Source organism: Somniosus microcephalus, chromosome 16, assembly GCF_052327205.1.
Source record: "Somniosus microcephalus isolate GS21.2 chromosome 16, FLI_Smic_1.0, whole genome shotgun sequence".
NCBI lineage: Eukaryota > Metazoa > Chordata > Chondrichthyes > Squaliformes > Somniosidae > Somniosus > Somniosus microcephalus.
The window spans coordinates 64,045,866-64,068,466 of NC_141002.1; the positions used below are offsets into that span (position 1 = coordinate 64,045,866).

The 22,601-nt window shown below is 41.7% G+C and overlaps 1 protein-coding gene across 4 annotated transcripts in view; it reads left to right on the forward strand.

Moving 5' to 3' along the window:
• The first annotated feature begins 7,787 nt into the window (after positions 1–7,787).
• mdfic (MyoD family inhibitor domain containing) overlaps positions 7,788–22,601 on the forward strand; it is a 61,723-nt gene continuing 46,909 nt past the window's right edge. Inside the window, exons 1-3 of one of the 4 annotated variants that reach the window (XM_086009161.1) lie at positions 7,800–8,430; positions 8,727–8,861; positions 17,563–17,700. In XM_086009161.1, coding sequence (XP_085865287.1) covers positions 8,777–8,861; positions 17,563–17,700 — 223 coding nt within the window. In that variant the 5' untranslated portion in view covers positions 7,800–8,430; positions 8,727–8,776. Of the gene's footprint in view, positions 8,431–8,726; positions 8,862–13,837; positions 13,940–17,562; positions 17,701–22,601 lie in introns of those variants that run through there. The other 3 variants (XM_086009163.1, XM_086009164.1, XM_086009165.1) reach the window with 3 other exon arrangements.

Consider the following 22,601-nt stretch of genomic DNA (forward strand, 5'->3'; position numbering starts at 1 on the left):
AAGTTAAAAGCCCATGGGATCCAAGGCAAAGTGGCAAGTTGGATTCAAAACTGGCTCGGAGACAGGAAGCAGAGGGTACTGGTTGATGGGTGTTTTTGTGACTGGAAGTGGGGTTCCGCAGGGCTCAGTACTAGGTCCCTTGCTTTTTGTGGTATATATCAACGATCTTGACTTGGATATAGGGGGTATGATTGAGAAGTTTGCAGATGATACTAAAATCGGCTGTGTGGTTGATACTGAAGAAGGAAGCTGTAGACTGCAGGAAGATATCAATAAATTGGTCAGGTGGGCAGAACAGTGGCAAATGGAATTCAATCCAGAGAAGTGTGAGGTAATGCATTTGGGAAGGGCTAACAAGGAAAGGGAATACACATTAAATGGTAAGACACTGAGTAGTGTAGAGGAACAAAGGGACCTTGGAGTGCATGTCTACAGATCCCTGAAGGTAGCAGGCCAAGTAAAAGGCATACGGAATGCTTGCCTTTATTAGCCGTGGCATAGAATACAAGAGCAGGGGGGTTATGCTTCAACTGTATAAAACACTAGTTAGGCCTCAGCTAGAGTACTGCGTGCAGTTCTGGTCACCACATTTTGGAAAGATGTGATTGCACTAGAGAGGGTACAGAGGAGATTTACAAGGGTGTTGCCGAGAGTAGAGAATCTTAGCTGTGAGGAAAGACTGGATAGGCTGGGTCTGTTTTCCTTGGAATGGAGGAGGCTGAGGGGAACCTTATTGAGGTGTATAAAATTATGAGGGGCATAGATAAAGTGGATAGAAAGGACCTATTTCCCTTAGCAGAGGGGTCACAAACCAGGGGGCACAGATTTAAAGTAAGTGGGGGAAGGTTTAGAGGGGATTTGAGGGGAAATTTCTTCACCCAGAGGGTTGTGGGGTCTGGAACTCACTGCCTGAAAGGGTGGTAGAGGCAGGAACCCTAACCACATTTAAAAAGTACTTGGATGTGCACTTGGGATGCTGTAACCTGCAGGGCTACGGACCAAGAGCTGGGAAGTGGGATTAGGCTGGATAGCTCTTTGTTGGCCGGCGCGGACATGGTGGGCCGAAATGGCCTCCTTCTGTGCTGTAACTTTCTATGATTCTAATATTGGCCAGGATATCAGGAGCACTCGCCCAGTAGCACTGGAGTGTCAGCCTGGATTCCATGCTGAAAAGTGGGACTTTCTGGCTCAGAGGTAAGAGTGCTACCCACTGAGCCACGACTGACACAAGCCATGTTGAGTTGTATAGGATTTAGATATTGTACTTTCCCAGATCTTCCATCACCTGCAATTATATAAGTATGGTTCCTCTAGATGCAAACATTTTGAATATTTACAGCAGGTTTTCAGTTATTGAATACTGTTTGAAGCTATGGTATAGAGCCAGTACAAGTGCCACTCATAGCTTCACATTGTCAATACACCACTTATGGTCCCAAGCATGTTAGAATAGACAAAATTAAAAACAGTGGCCTTGAAATTGGCAGTACGTGATCCCAGCAGTTATCGCGTCATGTCTGCCGATGCCCTCCAGCACTGATCGTGCCGGAGTTTGTGTGGTCAATAGAGAGCACCTCATTTGCTTGGGGATGGCAGGTTCTCTCTGGTGTCCACCTGTACCATTAAGAAAACTCTGGCACCTGGCTGCCCTCAGAGATAGGTCTTTTTCTGAGCCATTCTACCAGACCTCCACCAGAGTTATGGCGGGGTCCGGTGGAATGGCCGAAGAAATTTGGGCCCCATATTGTCACCTGTAGGATTTTTGAAAGTGTTCATAATTATAAGTCAAGAACTGACTATGTACAGCTTCATCCAGAAGATCTTTAAAATGCCATGACTTTCATTGTCAAATTCAACGAAAGCCTATGGTTAAGCTAGTAATGGTGTAGGATCTGATATTATATATTAAAGCAGACCTGATCAGCTATATGTAAAAGATTTGGTAGCCTTTATGGAGGTGTTATACATGAGGCAATGGTTGTGTCTAGTTTATTTGGCACACCAATTATTATACCTCATTTCATTTTCTGCATATTTTTCAGACTTATATAATGCAAATCATCATTTTCAAAAAAAAGTTTTGCAGATTAAAGAATTAATTTCAATTAAAACATATTTGTAAATGTATTGACTGAGTGAGAGGACCATATATGTATTTGCGTTGCTTAGCCCTCCTTTATTCCCATGTTTGAAAGAAAGAAAGACTTGCATTTATAAAGCACCTTTCACAACTTCAGGACGTCCCAAAGCGCTTTACAGCCAATGAAGTGTAGTCACTGTTGTAATGTAGGAAATGCGGCAGCCAATTTGCGCACAGCACAGTGATAATTACCAAATAATCTGGTTTGTGATGTTGATTGAGAGATAAATATTGAACTGGACACTGAGGATAACTCCCCTGCTTTTCTTCGAAATATTGCCATGGGATCTTTTACATCCATCTGAGAGAGCAGGTGGGGCCTGGGTTTCATCCGAAAGATGGCACCTCCAACAGTACAGCACTCCCTCAGCACTGCACTGGAGTGTCAGCCTAGATTTTTGTGCTCAAGTCTCTGGAGTGGGTCTTGAACCCACAACCTTCTGAATCAGAGGTGAGAGTGCTACCAACTGACCCATGGCTGACACCTGATAATTTGATACTTTGAATCTTTTGCGCAGAATGTTTGAGATTTTTAGAGGCCTGGAATTCCCTCGGAGCTGCTCCTGCTCTGTCGCCGTAACTTTGCTTATGCGCATGTATAGGGATTCCACAGCACTTCTGTTAGAAAGTTACAGCTGCGGAGTGGGAGCAGCTCTAAGGAAAATCCCAGCCAAGGTTGTGTAGAATTTCCCCTCCAGCAGCAGTGAATAGAGCTCACTCAGATGATCATGAGCTAAGCAAAGCACTGTTATGAAGGCAGAGTTTTTGTCCTGTGACAAATGGAGCAAATTTCTATTTTTATTTTAGAAGTCTTAAAATAGTTAGAATTAAAATGGAAGCTGATATTCCTGAACAAATTTCAAAGTGGAAATCAGTGACTGGTTGCCTGCAAGACTCAGGCCAAGTTGCTTGTTCTGTAAATTAGTTAGGACATAGTGGCCTAGAAATTCATTAAGGCGCCGCCAGCTTTGCGGCCAGTTACCGCCTAAAGAGGGCTTCTGCGCCAATACAGGAGTTTGCGCTGATATTCAGCGCAGCGGTGATGGTGGCGGTAGCCGTTAGCGCTGTGCCGGCACCGATGACGTCATCGGTGTGCGCAGTGCCCTGGTTCCGCCCCGATACCGGCCCGATCCCCATATTTAGTTGCGGCCGCCTCTTCCGCAGCGGCCGCAAACAGCGACCAGAAAACGGGGCCGTACTGTAGCCTTAGTGGGGCGCTTTAAGGTGGAGGTGCGGCCGGCCGCTGTTTCGGCGGCCGCCTGCCCGCACCTCCTTCCCCGGCCTCCTCCACCGCCCCCCCCGCGGCATTGCCGGCTGCTTTCCGCGAACCCGGCACTTCTCCGTGGTGCCGGGCTCATTTGCTGGCACTATCCAGCGGCGATCTCCCCGTTGCAGGCACCTTCCCCTTAAGAGAAGGAGGAGGCCTGCAGTACCGCAGCCTGCCGCTCCGCAGCGGGTGGCGCAGCGGCGCCTAGAGCGCTGAAATTCAGTTTCAACGCCCCAAGCGGGGGCGGGCACACCCTGGAATAGCGCCCGGTTCCGACTTGGGGCGCAAAAAGTGAAGATCTGACAGTCCCAAATGGCTCCGCGCCCAGCGCTAACTTTTGGGCGCTAGCCAGCTGGCGGGGCCATAGTGAATTTCTAGGCCAGTGACTTTATCCTAGATGCTAATCTAATTATACATGGACAAAGTACTAGCAGATAAAGTCATATTGGATAATCCACAACACCACACCAGTTGCTATCTGACTGACTACTTATTGTACTGAAGCAAAATACTGCGGATGCTGGAAATCTGAAATAAAAACAGAAAATGCTGGAAATACTCAGCAGGTCAGGCAGCATCTGTGGAGAGAGAAACCAAAACGTTAGCTCTGTTTCTCTCTCCACAGATGCTGCCTGACCTGCTGAGTATTTCCAGCACTTTTTTGTTTTTATTACTTATTGTACTGGTTTGTTATCTTCTTGTGCAATTTCAAAAGTTGGCTTTTTTCATCGGCTTTGGATCTCATGAGATTATTGACAACTAGCCTGGGCTTTCTCTTTTTCACGCCCAGAACAGCTGATTATGACTACAGGCAGGATTATATTTGATGTGCTGAAGAAACTCACTCTTGCTGCCACTGCTCCCAATAGCCTTGCCGATGCTGTTGGCTCCCCCTCTCACTTTGCCACCATTGCCTAACTGGCCATTAAAGTCTGAGGCTCATCTTTCTGCAACCGCTGCTTTTCATTCTGACACTGGTAAGGACCTCGATTCGTGCTTTCTTACAGATGTATAATGTGAATGTAATGGGGCAGATCGTGACTTTGTGCGACAGTGTAAAACAGGTGATAATGAGTCGGCAGCCTGTTTTATATCTCTCCCGATTTTTATTTCCATTGACTTAGAAGGATATCCCAAAGTGCTACACAATTAATTAATTCCTTTTGAAATGCAGTTATTGTTCTTTTGTAGGCAACTGTGACAATTTACATACAACAAATCTCATGAATAGCAATAAGATAAATGGGCAATTAATTTGTTTTTTGATGGTGTTGGTTGAGGGAGTCATGTTTGTCAGGATGTGCTAAGAACTAATTACCCTTTCTCAAAAAAGTGTCGCAGGATCTTTTACAGCCACCTGAACAGGCAGACAGGGCCTCACATTAATATCTCACCCAAAAGATTGTACCAATGACAATGCAGCACTCCCTCAGTACTGCACTGAAGCACCAGCCTAGATTATACGCTCAAATCCTGGAACATAGGAACACAAGAATTAGGAGCAGGAGCGGGCCGTATGGCCCCTCGAGCCTGCTCCGCCATTCAATAAGATCATGGCTGATCTTCGACCTCAACTCCACTTTCCTGCCCTATCTCCATATCCCTTCATTCCTCTGGAGTCCAACACTCTATCTATCTCAGCCTTGAATATACTCAACGACTGAGCATCCACAACACTTTGGGGCAGAGAATCTTAAAGATTCACAACGCTCTGAGTGAAGAAATTCCTCCTCATCTCAGTCTTTAAAGGCCAGCCCCTTATCCTAAGAATATGCCCCCTGGTTCTAGACTCCCAGCCAGGGGAAACAATCTCTCAGCATCTACCCTGTCAATCCCCCTCAGAATCTTATATGTTTCAATGAGCTCACCTCTCATTCTGCTGAACTCCAGGGAGTACAGGCCCAATCTACTCAATGGGGTCATAAACCCAAATCTTCCAGCACAGTGACAAGAATATTACCACTGAGCCAAGCTGTCATGCTCACCAGTAAAACCCACAGGATGCTGAGTTTATCGGGGATTTTTTATCAAAACAAGGTGAACCATTTTCTGTAAGTTATCCTGGTTTTCAACCTCAAAGGTGCCATGACTTAAAGAAGCCAATACCATGATATATTATAGACAAAAAGGCTTCATATTTTGTTACAGCTGGGACCAGGGAGGCACAGAAAGAAAGATAAGTTCAGTATTCTTAACTTCTTTTGAAGAAAAAAGGGCCACAATAGATGGAATGGGATATATTATGTAAAAATTAAATGATAAAAGTTGAAGGGAGAATGGGGAAAATATAATATGGACAAAGGAAAAGATAACTCGAGCAGCAGAAAATCATTTAAAAGTTTTACTTTTTATTTTATCTTTTTTTTAAATTTGTTTTGTGGGACGTGGACATCGCTGGCAAGGCCAGCATTTATTGCCCATCCCTAATTGCCCTTGAGAAGGTGGTGGTGAGCCGCCGCCTTGAACCGCTGTAGTCCATGTGGCGATGGTACTCCCACAGTGCTGTTAGGGAGGGAGTTCCAGGATTTTGTCCCAGCGAAGATGAAGGATCGGCAATATACTTCTAAGTCAGGATGGTGTGTGACTTGGAGGGGAACTTGGAGGTGGTGGTGTTCCCATGCGCCTGCTGCCCTTGTCCTTCTAGGTGGAAGAGGTCGCGAGGTTGGGAGATGCTGCCGAAGAAGCCTTGGTGAGTTGCTGCAGTGCATCTTGTAGATGGTACACACTGCAGCCACGGTACGCCGGTGGTGGAGGGAGTGAATGTTTAAGGTGGTGGATGGGGTGCCAATGAAGCGGGCTGCTTTGTCCTGTATGGTGTTGAGCTTCTTAAGTGTTGTTGGAGCTGCACTCATCCAGGTAAGTGGAGAGTATTCCATCACACTCCTTACTTGTGCCATGTAGATGGTGGAAAGGCTTTGGGGAGTCAGGAGTTGAGACACCCGCCGCAGAATACCTAGCCTCTGACTTGCACTTGTTGCCACAGTATTTTTGTGGCTGGTCCAGTTAAGTTTCTGGTCAATGGTGACCCCCAAGATGTTGATGGTGGGGGATTCGGCGATGGTAATGCCGTTGAATGTCAAGGGGTGGTGGTTAGATTCTCGCTTGTTGGAGATAGTCATTGCTTGGCACTTCTGTGGCGCAAATGTCACCTGCCACTTATCGGCTCAAGCCTGAACATTGTCCAGGCCTTATTGCATACAGGCATGGACTGCTTCATTATCTGAGGAGTTATGAATGGCACTGAACACTGTGCAGTCATCAGCGAACATCCCCATTTCTGACCTTATGTTGGAGGGAAGGTCATTGATGAAGCAGCTGAAGATGGTTGGGCCTAGGACACGGCCCTGTTTCTGTTAGTTGTATAGGATTAATATTACAGTTTGAATCTATTCTTGACATTTCAGTAGCTTCTTACTGTAATATTAGCATTTGTTTTAGTGTAATGATATGAGAAATTAAAGCTTACAAAATGGTAGTCCTGGAATCCCCCCTTCATCATATACATGCTGCTTCTTGTCAATTTTTTCTGAAAGCATTATTTCAGGATTGCATCCAGCTTCACTGCACCATCACCACCCTCAACTTTACAACTGTTGCTGTGCTGTTTGACTGTCTGTCAAACATCAAATCATAGATGAACCAGTACTTCCTCCAAGTACGTATTAGTAACACTGAAGCCATCCTGTTTGATTTGCATTACTCCCCATTTCAAAAGCCTCCTCAAAATTTAGCTTTTTGGCCATACCTTCAAATCACCTCTCCATAACCTGCCAATCTGCTCAGTGTTTGCTCCTTCCCTCTACAAAGTGCCGTGGGACATTTTGTTACGTTAAATGTGACATAGAAGTAAAATTGTTGCCCATAAGGGTGGAGGAAAGTTCCTGTAAATGTTACTGAATATGTAGTATTAAAGAAAATTTGCCCCATAGACCTTAAATCATGATACAGATGCATGTTTTGAAACTCTTTGTTTTGAAATAAACCTCCTGAGAATAGATAGATTGTGTGGAATTTTCTTGCCATGATGAAAGGGGAGAGGAATTCACCTTTATCACAGCGGTAGAGTTCTTCTACAAGAGCAGAGCAGATGAAGACCGTTAAATAAAAGTTTTGTTTTAGAACAGTGTACTGTTACAACTGCACGGGTAAATGCATTGTTTGAGTGCGTTGAATACAGCTTTAAAACGTAAATAATATTGTTAAGAATTGGAATGAAACATTTTTTAAGTGCTGCATTGAATGGAAAAAGTTATTTTGCATCACTAGCCACATATTCCACCTAATATAACTTTATTAGTTATGCTGCTGCTGAACTTCCGAGTGAAACATCAAAGGCGGGCCCTTTACTTTGTGAGCTCTGGGCGTCAACCGACATCAGCCAGTTGTCAGGCGAATGTGTAATTATCAGAACATGCATCAGGCTATCATGCAGCATTTTAGCCCGAAAATGAATCAGCTGTTTTGCAGTATGTAACTGTTAAACCTGATTAATATTTTCTTTTTAAACGAAGGCTTTCGAAGAAAGACGGCGCTGAATTTAACTTAAATATAGAAAGCTATTCTACTGCAATCTTATACAGAAAGAAAAGAAATGATTGGAATGCAAATAAATCAGATTAAGCGAAGAGTGAAATATAAAGGGAAAGTGTCACATTGATTTGTAGTTTAAGGCAGTAGTGGCGGGCGGACGGACGGACATACATGTGGACCCTGCGGGTACCCAGCACGCTCGGTGGCTCCACTCCAGCGCTGGATACCATTGGCATCCGGAAATGATGAAAATTGTGGTCTGGGGAGAAAAAAAGGGTCTCTGTGAAGAAAAGTGAAGAAATGAGTTCGAAGAAATAATGTAAGAGCAGCAGGCTTGGTCGGAGCTTGGCTATCTTTGCAACGCTTCACTCAATCCTCATTTTATAACAGGCTGCAGAAAGTAACCGATTGGCGTCCTTGGGATACTTTGTAACTTTTTATTAATCCAATAAAATCACATTCGGAAAACACAAGGGACTGCGATGGTTTTCAGGTACGTAACCCAAGAGAAATGTAGGGCCGAGCCTATCGATGTCGCACTGTTGTATGATAATGCACTATTAGATTATTTTCGTTAAGAACAACTATTTATTTTATATATAGTTTTGTTTAATTTTTTTCTGATGTTGAAACAACTGTTGACGTAGTTCAAATAATGGCTTACAGTGGAGACGTAAAAGTAGTTTCAGAAATTAAACAAACGGCCAGAAAGGGTAGAATGCACCGCTTTTTCATTTAAAAAAAAGTCTGAGGGGAGGTACTGTGAGTTTTTCTCCTTGTGTGTATCAGGGTTGCTGGTTCCGTTTCTGGGATCTGTGCCTGAATGAGCTGCTTGGCAGATGTCCCAGGTGAAAGAGCCTCCCGGGCCTGAAGGGCCAGAAGAGGACACTTTCACAGAAAACAGTCTTTTGCTCCACACTGACGGTAAGGAGACTTGGAAAAACGAAACGTAAGCTATCTCTTACTGTGAGAGAATTCAGCCTTCTATGTTCAAATATCTAAACTTTAAAAAAAACTTAACGTTTGGTGCAAAGTACAAATTTCAGTATCGATCAAGTAAAATAAGAATTAATTAGAGGCACTATCTTCACTAAATTTACATTTTAATTCCATAGAACTTGTTATAATTCTCTTTTTAATAAGTGAGTGTTTGAATAAGCTAAACCAGGCTTCCATGTTTTCAAATATACATTTGGTTGCTGGAAGAATTAGAATATTTTTAGGACAGCACTTTGGTTGAAACTCGAGTTTTAAAATATGCATCTAATCTAAACGTGGTCTTTGGGAGTATGTTGAAGTTTGACATCTTGCTATGGTAATCTAAAACGTTTCCCCCAAGCTATTCATTTGGTTTGTTTTATATGATTCCAATGCATGGTACATTTTATAGGGTTGATTTATACTGAAGACTGAGATTCAAACTGAGCTGTCTCGCACCTCAGGGCTATAGTGTACTTGGTGGTTTTCAGAGTTACATGCCACTTTTGCATTGGTGTGCATCCAAAAGTAATTTGTATTGGGGGACAAAATGCAGCATTAAATTGCAATATAAGTATCCGGTTTGAGAATGTGGAATGAATATCTATCTTTTTAAAAAGTAAAACCCAAACAATAACATTGGTTTTAAAAGGATTTCCTCCTGATGTGTATAAAAGATTTACATTGAAATTTAGCAACTTTTTTTCAAAAAGGCTGCTATGAAATTTAAAATTAGTCAAATCATGTAGAAGCCTCTTTGTTTGAAGCTGATTTTGTGGAAATTGACTTCTTTTATTGAAGGCCCCTGTAATTTTCTTAGAACTAAGATTTTATCAACATGTTGTCAAAGGCATCACCAGCTAACAATATAATGCAGTTACAACTTAAGACAAACAATTCCATGTAAAATCTAGATAGACAAACTCCAGAGGGATAGCAGTTTGAATGCATGAAATTGGTGCTTGGGTGTGTCACCTGACCAACAGCCAGAAGTTAAATCTTGGCATTTCATTGTGCATTATATGCTCAGCAGCTGTTGACTGAATAGGCATCTGTTTTATTTCTGTTGTGCTTCAATTGCTTATTTTTAAAGAAAACCTCAACTTTCTGATTTCAGTTGTTGCTGTAAACCCTGAGTTTGCTGAATTGTTTCTTCACCCTCCACTCTCTTTTTGAATAATGAAAATGGCCTTTTATTACTGCATTATTATTAAATATGAAATAATAAGTTGTTAGAACCAGTAAAAGCAGAAGCATATTATCTGATGAGTGCTGAAACAAAATGAGAGTTCAATTTATTAGTGGAGTTTGGGACTAAAACTCAATAGATCTTGCTTGTGTCTCACCTTGAAGTAAAAGAACAAGAGAGCACAATCAAGTTCGGTGAGATTATAGACACCAACTGTTGCAATAAATTGTGATGAATGTAGACCATTTTAAACAAATCTGTAGAGTGCTTTGCAATTTTAACTGTGTTTCCTCTTTGTTGTGACTGTTTCATATAGAATATGTGAATAATTAGTTGCTTTATTCATTGGCTCCAATAAGTGTAATTTCCTGTGAATTTTTCACTTGACACAAATGCAAGGGTATAGCACATCTTGAATTTTAAGAATTTGACTCTTCCCCTTTTTTCCAGGGAAAGAAAATGTGAAGAAGTGTTTGGCTTTGGTCTTCCCAATAAAAATGAAAACCTTTGTCTTCAGTTGCTGCCACAAACTTCATTCCTAGCCACTGACACCATCCCTCTCCCTGGCAACTATCTGAGGCTGAACTAGACTGTTTGCATCCTTGGTGTTGTACTTGACCCCGAGATGAGCTTCCAACCACATATCTGTGTCATCATTAAGGTCGCCTACTTCCACCTCCGTAACATCGCCCGACAATGCCCCTGCCTCAGCTCATCTGCTGCTGAAACCCTGATCCATGCCTTTGTTACCTCTAGACTTGACTATTCCAACACACCCCTGGCTAGCCTCCCATCCTTCATAAACTTAAACTCATCCAAATCTCTGCTGCCCGTATCCTAACTTGCGCCATCACCCCTGTGCTCACTGACCTACATTGACTCAATTTTAAAGTTCTCCTCCTTGTTTTAAAATCCTTCCATGACCTCGCCCCTTCCTATCTCTGTAACCTCCTCCAGCTCTCCAACCCTCCGAGATATCTGCGCTCTTCCAGTTCTGGCCTCTTGCGCATTCCTGATTTTAATCACTCCACCATTGACGGCTGTGTCTTTAGCTGCCAAGGCCATAAGCTCTGGAATTCCCTCCCTAAACCTCTACCTCTCTCTTGTCCTTTTTAAGTTGCTCTTTAAAATCTACCCCTGTAACCAAACTTTTAATAATCTGCCCTAATATCTCCTTATGTGGCTTGGTGTTACATTTTGTTTGATAACACTCCTCTGAAGTGCTTTGGGATGCTTTACTATGTTAAAGGCGCTATATAAATGCAAGTTATTTTGCAGATTAGATTTAAAGGTTTTAAAATTTTCAGCACACACAGAATCTCATAATAAACAGTTGCAGTGGATGGTGCAGGCATTTAGCTCGAAGTCCTTTCGCCACTAGAAACTTAAAATTCAGACGTAGACGTTACAACGTAGAAACAAGTCATTTGGCCTATGTTAATGCTCCATACGAACCATATCCCACTTTATTTACTTCATCTCACCCCATCAACATATCCTTCTATTCCTTTCTCAATCGTGCATTTATCTAGCTTCCCCTTAAATACATCTATGCTATTCGCCTCAACCACTAAGAAGTTTCTCCTGAATTCCTTTATTGGATTTATTAATAATTATTTAAAATTTATGCCCTTTAGTTTTGGACTCCCCACAAGTGGAAACTTCTCTACGTCTACCCTATTGAACCCCTTCATAGTTTTAAAGACCTCTATCAGGTCAGATTTCAGCTTTCTCTCTTCTCGAGAAAAGAGCTCCAGCCTGGTTAGTCTTTGTTCAGACACTGAAGCCCTCTCTCTGCTGGTGCAAGGGCTGTAAGTTAAATTAGTTTGAGTGGTCTTGATCCAGTTTCCAGTGGGGTTCAACCCATAGCACAAAACTAATGAGCTTGACACTAAATTGGCAATCTCACTTTGAGAGACCAGAGAGATGGCTTGCATGGGAAGTGGAAGTGCTCCACTAATGCATTGTTGGGAGTGCTTCCTGATATCCCCACAGTCTTTCAGTTGATGGTGTCGCCATGCCATTTATCTTAACCAGGGGCTGAGCAAGCCTTTCCAACATTCTCCTTAATAGTTCTCTATAGAGTCCTTCTTGTGCAGTGATATATGTTTTGATATCGATATTATAGTGGAAGCTGTACTACCTACCTACCCACCTGTGGTTATGGAAAAATTCATTTTGCTATCTGACTATAATGCCATCAATGAAATTATCAACATGAAGGTTTGCTTGCATGAAGCCCAGAAAGTGAGATACTTGGTTTCCTGAGGTCTCAAATGGTAGCCAGTCACAGAGCTATTGGAGCATCGTTATTTGGATTCATATGATTGCATGGTGATTTGTCAAGTCTCTGGTCTGTGTGTTTCACCCAAGTGCAAGTTTCTTTGCAATTTTAATATTTGGTCACGGAGGATGCTTTGCAGGAGGGAACAGTTCAGTTCGTAGCTGGAAGTGAGATTTATGTGAAAATCCAGGAATATAAATTAAAAACCTTTAGTGTTTTTCACTCTTCCCCATTCTTGCATTTTCCCTTTTCTTTTCCCTCGTTACCATTCACTTACTGTAAAAGTGTGGGCAGGTGAATTGTTCCCAAACCACTGCCTGTGGTGTTCTGAAGTAGTTGTTATGGAGCAACCAGTATTTTTCCCTTTATCCCTTCAGAGAAGGAGGCAGAATTGTTGGTCCTGCATATATTAATTTAAAAATTAGTAGTTTTCATTACTTCATTAGTCAGGAACTCATTTTCAAGTAATGAAGCTTTCTGCACTGTTGTTTCCTTCTAGATACTCCATTCATTGAGCTCTCTTTCCTTTCTTACTACACTGCTCTGCCTTCTGGCTCTCCAGCCCCTCAAAAAAAAAAAAAAAAAAAAAAACGTGGACACCCAAAATTCTACAAAGGCACCATTTCAGTTCATATTGTGGAGCTTTAAATACTCTATCAAGATGTGTTTTTAAAAATCAAGGGGCGGACATTCTGGGAGAGACCTTTTGGGGGTGGATCTGGGACAGAGCATGTGACCGCTCCATAGATGCACCACCAACCCTGTCCCAAATCCCGGGGTCAGCATATTGTGGGCTGACACTTGTGCCATTTACATTGCCATGGGGCACTTGCTTTGGCTGGGGTGGTGGAATTCTGCTGCATGTCCTACCTGCATTACCAGCCTGAGAACTTACACACAAAATATTGCTGCTGCTGTTGCTCACTAGCAATCAATTGATCTGTGATTGCTTTTGGGAAACCAGCCTTTTAAAAAATTTAAATTTGCTTCCATTCCGCCAGGCTCTTGGCAATTCTGGTGCCAGGGACACATGGGTCTCTCTTGCATCCAGTGTTGTATAGCTTCATAATACACCTGCCTGTTTGTGGGTGGGCTTATTATAATATGAAGAATATTTTAAGCCGCAATTTCTGATTAGGGAAAAAAGGGCTTAACACCTTGTAAATCCTCTTCCACTGCTATCCAGAAACTGTGTTGTGACTCTGGCTGCAGAGTTTTGCCATCATTAATTTTATGGAATTATAATGCCCTTTTTTCTCTCCCCTCTTGCCTCTTGAGTTTTTTAAAATAATTTTGTTTTAAGTAGTGTATAGTGATGACATCAGTGGTACTGCTTGGACAAATTCGAGCACATAGGAATGAATTAACTTGCAAAATTAGTTGCTGAAAGACCCTTATAGTTTGATGAGTTTCTCTGAGGACTTTGTTTTTCCTTTATTTATGCTGCAGGGTGTTTCACCAACAGGAGGAAGATAATTATCTAATGGAGAAAAAATATGGCAAATGGTAGACCTCCTGAATTGAGTCCTGCCACTATGAAAACATTATTAGGTGACTTACTAGTTGACTGGCTGGTGCATTAATATACAATCATTCTTTTAACAAAAGTTCAATGTTTTCAGTGTATATATGTCAACATACTGGCCTAGAAATTTGATGGCGCTGCGCCTGTTTTTCAGGTGCTAGACGGGTGTCCAAATCTCCAATATGGAGGGCAGGAAGTTCACGCTCATTACGAGCCAGAAGTGTGCCGCTCGACATATTGGTATAAGCAAAAAATAGCATCCAGGGCCCGTGCCTGCGTTCAACCCTTTGTATATGCAAATAAGAGGCATAACACCTGTTTGAGGCCTTCTGTGCAAAGTTGGGTTGCCTGGGCTGACTGCATTCAGGAAAGCCAGGTCTATGTGGGGCCTAACCAGTGGACCTTTAAAGGGTTGCCACCAAAAAGGTAAGTTTATTTAAAAAAAAAAAAAAAAAAAAAAAAATACTTACCTGATTGTGAAGCTGGAAAATGCAGGAGTGCTTCTCCCAGCTCCACTGCAGTCCTGCAGACTGTTGCCTGCCCCACCCCCAACCTCCTGATCACCTTCCATCATGGTCGCCACCCCCCCCCCCCCCCCCCCCCAAAACCCAAATTGACTTCCCTTCCCCTTTTATCATTTACCTGAGGCCCCTGCCAGTGACACTGCAGCCCTACGTTCCAAGCCTCTTCTCTGGTGAGTTGCCTGGGGGCGGCCAGCATTTGTCCGGCCAGCTCGCCGATCTCATTTAAGTGAGGTCCAATATCAGATGTGGCTTGGACTTGCTCGGTCAAGCGTGGGGATCGTTCGCTGCACCCAGTTGGCACCAGCACGCAGAAATTTCTAGGTTGCAGTGTTCAGTGACTTTACTGGGTTTGAGTTTTTCAATCTCTGAAGGCAATTTTGTGTGTGCAGACAGGTGAGCAACAGCATGCTTCAGTCAGTTTTTTTTGCAGCAGCAATCTCTGCTTTCAACTCTACAGTGGCTTATATTGGTAAATTAGTGAAGGCAGTAGCACTTTGCTATCTGAGTTTTTAATCTTTTTTTAAAATTAGCCTTGCCATCTCTTTAAAAAGTGTCATGAACAATCCACTGAACTGTGCATGTGCCACACTGTGTATTGTAAAATAATGAATTGTTAACTCATCCATTTAAATGAATAATGTTGAGATAGCAGTATTCAAAATGGGGCCGACAAGCAAATAAAAAATCAGGACTTTTAATCTGAGATGTGTTTCTATACAATATGAATTCCTGCTCAATCCAAACAATCTGCACAGAACATCAGCAGTGAATTTTCACACAGGACTTGTCATCTTGCTTGTGGTATTCACAGACAGTGTCATTGTTTGGTACAAAAAGAAAATACTGCAGATGCTGGAAATCTGAAATAAAAACAGAAAATGCAGGAGAAACTCAGGCAGTATCTGTGAAGAGAGAAACCGAGTTAACGTTTCAGGTCGATGACCTTTCATCAGAATTGTTTGGTACTCTGTCCCTTTGCACATACACTTTTTAATATAGAATTAACCACTCTGAGAGCATGCATTAAGGTGTGAAGATTCAGATTTTTATAATTGAAAAACCAAGGTGACAGACCAAATCTCATAGTGCTGAATATCAGCAAGGTTGAAAATATGCTAGGTAAGTAAGGAAGTTGTGATGCCAAGTTTGGGGTTTAAATGTTTGAAGGTTGGAGGAGGAAGGAAAGATTGAGGGAGGCAAGGAGTTTCAATTTTGAGGCCCAGGCAGAAAAAAAGTTAGAATAAGTCCGAGACAGCGACACCCAGCATGCATTCAACACTGTTTGTAGGGAGGAACAAGAGCATGTAGGATGCAGTAGGTGGATCTAAAAAGTTTTGGAGCAGCACTGACCTAGTAGTATTGATTAAAATTGAGAGTGGTTGCAAAAGACATAAAATTGGAGGCTCGAGGTGATACAGGAATTGCCTATCGGATGATCAGCATTACGTGCATCCTGGTCGCGTGCAAGACAGGTGTCAGAAAAGTCTTCCCAGATATGGGAAGAGTATTCAAATCTTGTACAGTCTTAGGTTTTATCAAGAATTCGCACGATAGGTACAAATGATAGGCCATTCTATCTATCTTGGGATCTTTCGGGATAGATAAGCTATCGACCCCCATAATTCCATCCAGCTGTCTTGCAAATGATTCAAGGATTTTTGCCTCCGCTCCTCTACCTGGAAGCCCATTGATCATTGTTTTGTGTGGAGAAGAACTTGCTGACCTCACTCCTAAATTTGCCTTTTACTACCTTGAACCTATACCCTTTGTCCTACTTTCATGTTTTAATTTTAAATAGTGTTCGGAATTTACCTTCTCCATAGTCTTTACTGTACTATATTTTTAAATATATATATATATATATGTATCTCCTGCCTCTATAAGCTTATTTGAGTCTTTCAAGACTGACCAGCCCAAGTTTCCTCTAATCTTTCCTTCTAACTCAGTCCTCTGATGCTAGGCATCAGTCTCTTGGCTTTTTTCTGAACCAGTTTCAGGGCTTGAATTTTTATCTTCCCATTGCCTTGGTGAACAGCATTGGATACAGTATTCAAGGTAAGATCTGACCAGAGCACTTTACAGTCTGAGCAGGAACACCTCTAACTTGTACTGTTTTGCCTATATAGTTCAGTATTCAGCTTGCCCTGCTGTGATCAGATATGTGTTGAGTTTGCCAAAGCCTTAGATTTCTTTCAATTTCACCTTTAACTATTTCAACACCATTTGTGGAGTTTTTATGTCACCTTTGTTTCTTCATATTTGTAGTACTTTACACCTTGTTCATATTTTATCTGCCATTGATATTCCCACTTATGCTCTGTTTAACTCATTTTGTAGTTCTTGAGCTGTCTCCTCTGATGCACCTTCTCCTTCCCATCGCCCCTACTCCTAACATCAGTAAGTATCATCTGCAAATTTGAGCAGGTTGCATTAAGGTTGAATCCAAACTATTAATGAACATTAAAAACTGTAGGATTCCCAGTACCAATCCATGGGGCATCCCACTCGGCACTTATCCCTATCCTGACATAACTTCTCAAAAAATGACTCATTACCTCCTACCTTTCAACCAGTTTCTTAATGATTCCCAGGTTTCACCCCAAGTCCCCAACCCTCTGATCTTAAATAGTAAGCATTATAGAACTTTGTGAAACAGTCCACTTGCGATGTCACTTCCTTAAAAAAAATCAATGGTTAGTCAGACAGAATCTTCTTCTGAATTTATATTAGCTGTTGTTTACTACGCTATCCTACGGACTCAATTCCATCATTGTGCGCAGGATTGATATAAGTTGTTACTGCAGTGCAGTTTCTCCAAATCTTTTCTATTCTTCCAAAGTAAAATTCCCCAACTCGCTCCTTGATTTTTCTCTAGGTGTACTGTTATGCCATCTGATATGCAGTAAAATTGCTTTTCCTCAAAATAGAACAAATCACCTAAACAAGGAGTGATATGATTTTCGTTCACAGATGTTCGCGGAATCTCTAGTGTCCTCCTAGATGGCCAGAATAAAGGCAATGTTCTAATAGACCTTTTTTACTTAAATTGAAACACAATCTTGCCTTTTTACATGTTTTTAGTAATTGAAGAGCTAGAGAAAACATTGAATAATTGCCTCTTTCAGATACCAATAAACATGATGAGGGGAGAGAAGTTGCACAGCAGGAGACCTTGCCTTCACCAGGTAACTGGGCCATACATCAGGATGCACAGCACCCATCAAACCTGGCTTCAAATGACACCACTGGTGACCTCATCAGAAGTAAGTTCATGGAAGGTCTTTTGACTAATGTAGTGCATTCTGGAACAAATTGCTGTCTGACAGTATTACAATAATACCACAATTACAGATAGTGACGATATTGACACACAGTTAGCTTGTGTCAACTGTGATAACGTCAGTAAAGTAACATGAGTCAACGGAATTGCTTTAACAGAATGATGGCTGTCAGAGTATATTAACAGTTTGCGCAAACACCACAAGTATTGCTGAGCGAGGACTGCTCTATTTTATTACCGTGCATAGTGTCAAACTTGTAAATAGTTGATACTATGTGTGTGCTAGTGGTGATCTTTGCATCACATTTGTTTCCATTGTTTTGAAGAACAAATAAAACTCGTTGTTGATGGAATGGTTCTGGTACACTGTATGTTGGAAACTTGATATGCTGTGATCAGTTAAGTTTAGAACAATTCTAGTTTATAAACTTCATTTTCCATAGTGTCTTGTGGTAACTTGATGTAGGAAGAAAATTTGTACCGATATAGCATCTTTCAATATACAAAGTACTATTTTAAATCAAAATCGCGTAACATTTTCTTTGTGTCTCTCTCTCTGCTATCGAATGTGACCTACCTATTTCTGCCCACATTAAAATTACTTTATAAGCAAGTTCTAGAAACTATTCTTTGAAAAATGGCTCGAGAGGCCATTTTGTTTTTTCGCCAATTGAGAACCAAAAATGTGAAAGTAAAGTTGTGAGACCCGCAAAGCCTGATGCCTGCACCACTCATTGGCAACAACATTACCTGACGATCAACCGGAAGCTGTGCAGACGCATTCTGCACATAACTGTCAGGTCCCAAATTTAAACCATAACGTTCACCACAACAGACGGAGGATCTGAGAAGTGCTGAAGCACACCAGCTAATAAAGTTTCATTTAATGTGAGAGATTCCCAATCTACCGTCCCTACGATTGTTACAGGAATCTCCAAATGCTTCTAGTCTCAAAAGTAATTTGCAAAATATTAACAAACCCAACTACCCGTAGGCAAAATAGACCTATTTGGCAAATGAGGCCAAGATCAGATCAGCCATGATCTTATTGAATGGTGGAGCAGGCTCGAGGGGGTCAAATGACCTACTCCTGCTCCTACGTCTTATGTTCTTAAGTGCTAGGGCCAAACTATACCCCACCTGAAAACTGCTGACTCTGGACAACCACAATTTAGTGCACAAACAAATGGCTGATACCTGAATAAATTCTACAATACACACAATTAATAAATGAAACTAAAACTGAACAATTTTTTATTCGCTTCTTTATTCCTCGTTTTGGGAAGTCCGACGACAACAAACAAAAAAAAAAACACGGGAACTGCGCATTCGCAACTACTTAATCAGCTGTCACGAGCCAATGATTGGCATCAGAAACAATCTATAGTGGCTCCAAATAGTCCTGGAGGCTATGAGCTAATCAGAACATCAGAGGCCTGACTTCACCACACCCAATAAGTTATGTTGATTTGCTCGGTCTCGCATGTTGCCATGGCAACCGAAACATTTTTTATATATGACCAACCCCCCCATAACTTCTAATGTAATCTTTCACTGTTTACGAGGTACTAAATCTCTAGCAAGAGGTGAAAAATGTTTACGGAGTGAAACCCAAATCACTTTTTTAAACAACTGTCCAAAAAAAATGAACGCCTTCTGTGCTGCCCTTCCCCAGAATTGTTTTATTATAATCAAACGCGAACAACCAAAAAAAACACAAACTTCGCATGCGCAGCTACTTCAACTTCGTTGGCAGCAGTCGCTCCCTTTTGGGTCTTACAACAGATGTTGGGCCCCTAATTAACACATTCAAGGAACCTAATGTCTGTTTTAGGCATCTGCCCAGGATGCCTAAAAAAAAAAGTGAGCCAGACGAATTTAGCAGTGGGACCAATGCCTGTGCAGAAACACGGGCACAACGCATAAGAATTTCTACCCCAGTAAATTTCAAATGCTGTCAGTTGCAAGCTTATATGAATTATATTCGGGCATGAGGTCATTGCTTGCATTGACATTTCATATCTAGAGAGTGCTGTTTTTAGTTCTGGAGATGTTTAGATTTAAAACAGAGGATCGTGCCCATTGCATTAATCTGATTAATAGAAAGATGGAATATTACAGCACAGGAGGAGGCTATTGAGTCTGTGCCAGCGCAAGTTAAACTAATTTAAGGTGAGGGTTATACTGAGCTGTCAAAATCATAAATCAATGAAGACTTCATTTGGAAGAATTCTAAAGAACAAATTTTTAAGTATAAAAATAAGTGTTAAAACAAATGTTAATGTTGTCAATAAGGCAAACAACTCCGCCAATGTGAGCTAGTCCAAGACCATACAGGACTGGATCTGTTCTGTGATTTTTTTTTTCCCCCCACTTTTTTTATATAGTGTATACTCTATGAATTCACCATTCATATTCTCCCCACCCCTTTTTCTCCACCTCCCCTCCCCCCGCCCCAACCCACCAATAAATAAAAGCTATTATATTGGAGTATTATGTAACTGGCACCAACAGACCTCTAGTAACCCTGTTGCTGCCACTCTTCATGTGATTTTGGATCATGAGTGATGGTATGCTGCTTGACTCTGGGGAACACTACCCAATGCTCATACATGTACACTTCTGACCGATGCAACTGAGTAGCAATTAAGCCTCTTCTTTCCTTCTTCCCAATCTTGAGTGGGGCCCATTGTACTTTTTTTGTTGTTGCCCGGGCTCTGAGCCAGTCAACATGCACCAGAGATTAAAATTACTCCTTCCCGTTCTTCATTCAAGTCAGGAATAGGAATTCTTTAAAAATACATTTTTGTCTTTTTTTCCCCTCGCAAAGCAGAAGCTACAGTAATTTTTTGTAGGTATTCTTTGGTGAAGAATAATCCAAAATGTATTGTCATCTTTTTGTGTGTCTCTTCTCACTGAGCAATTTTGATTCATAGATTTGTTTACATTGAAAGTTTCTACAGTAATTAGTTATTTTAAATGTATTCTTGTCTACTTTTTTTCTTGTGTTTGAGATTGTCTGTCTGACTCTCTTGCTTTGTCGTGTGCTAGGTAATTTAGAAAGGAAATCTGATCATTTGAGCAGACACTTGTTTTACTGTGTGAATTTAAGGTTTGTAGAATTGTAGTATAATTTAGTTTGGAGAAATTTCACAGATAATTTGATTTTGTGCAAGATCAAATGTGAATCAATTTTAAAAATGTTGTTAGTTTAGTTAGTTTGTAATCCAGAGTTAGAGAAATTTATATAGTGCCTTTTGCCTTACAAAGTAGTTTACACTCAATGAATTGTTTTTGAAGTACAGTCGCTGCTGTTTTGAAGGCAAATATAGTAGCCAATTTGCACATAAGCAAGGTCCCATAGACAGCAATGAGATAAATGATTAGTTATTTTGTTTTTGGAGGTGTCGATTTTGAGGGATAAATGTTGACCAGGACATCACGAGAACGTTGAATAGTACCACCTGAACAGGCAGACAAAACCTCAGTTTAATATCTCATCCGAATGACCATGTCTACAATTTTGAACTGCTCAGCAGTGTAAATCCAGATTATATTCTCAAATCCATGACTTGTACCCACAACCTCCTGATTCAGAGGCAAGTGTGCTACCATTAGGCCAAACATTATTTTTATTTACAAAGAAGTAAAATTTGTGACCACCGCTGCCAACGTTATCAAAGCATGGGGTCAAAAAGTGTTAGTTTTTTTTGTATGTTGTTACAATAGCCTGGATTTTCCACTAGGTTGGAAATCCTGCCGGAAGTGTGGCAGGATGAGAATGACGCACACCCGCCCGATGTCACTGGTGCTGACACTGCTGTAATTTCTGTGGTGTTTTGAAGGTCAGTTTAATTAGAATAATTTATGTCTGCTCCAAGTGTTGTAAACTCCCCTGATTGGGAGCTCACCTATTTCAAAACCGTAAATAGCATGCTGCTGCAGGGTTTAAAGACCCGCAGCAATTTAAAAGGCCTGTTAATATCAAATGTTTTGGCTGCAGTAAAGTGATTGCTGTCCAAATGTTCGGTTGATTTTCCTGTCCATAAAATTTAATGCACTCCGTTTCCCAATAGGTGTTGCTGGCAGGCCAATACAAACTCAGAAAACTATCTCCCCACGTCTGTTGCAAATATCTCAATGGACAGCATGCAAATGAGAAAAATAAGGGGGGCCAAAGATGGAACATTGTGAATGAGGTGACCTTGCAGAGGTGAGAGGAAAAGCCATTGTTGGAAATGTGCTGGTTATGTAGGGAGTGGAGGCATGTAAGGGCAGTTCCTCAGGGGGGAAACATGGTGGTGGAGGAAGATGGTATGGTTGATTGTTTCAAACGCCACAGAGAGGTTGGAACAGGATGAGGAGGGATAATGCACCATAGTTGCAATTGCATAACCTTTCAAAGCCATCAATGATTAGGCTGATCATGGTGTTGAGTCGGATGGAAGCTAGTTTGAAGGGTTTTATCAAAAGGAATGCTAGGAGAGGGTAGCGTTCAGCTGGATGATGATGGCGTGCAAAGGCCTTGGTGAAGAAAGGGAAGTTAGATATGGGATGATGGTTGGAGAGGATGAAGGGATCAAGAGTGAGTTTTTTTTCAAGGAGGAATGATGGTTTTGGAGGAGAGGATATGTTGGCGAAGATTGGAACAAGGAGAACTAGTTGGTGGGAAGGGGATTTAGGTGGTTGCAGGCAGGCCTCAGAGGAGATGAGCCTGGTGAATGTTAGTGAGGAGATGGGGGGGGGGGGGGGGGGGGGGGAAGTTTGAGTGATATGGGTCCAGGTTGGGGCAAGGAAATGCTGAAGGGGAAGGAGGAGGCTGTGACTGAAGCAGAAAATGTTGAAAATACACAGCTGGTCAATCAGTATCTGTAAATCATTGTG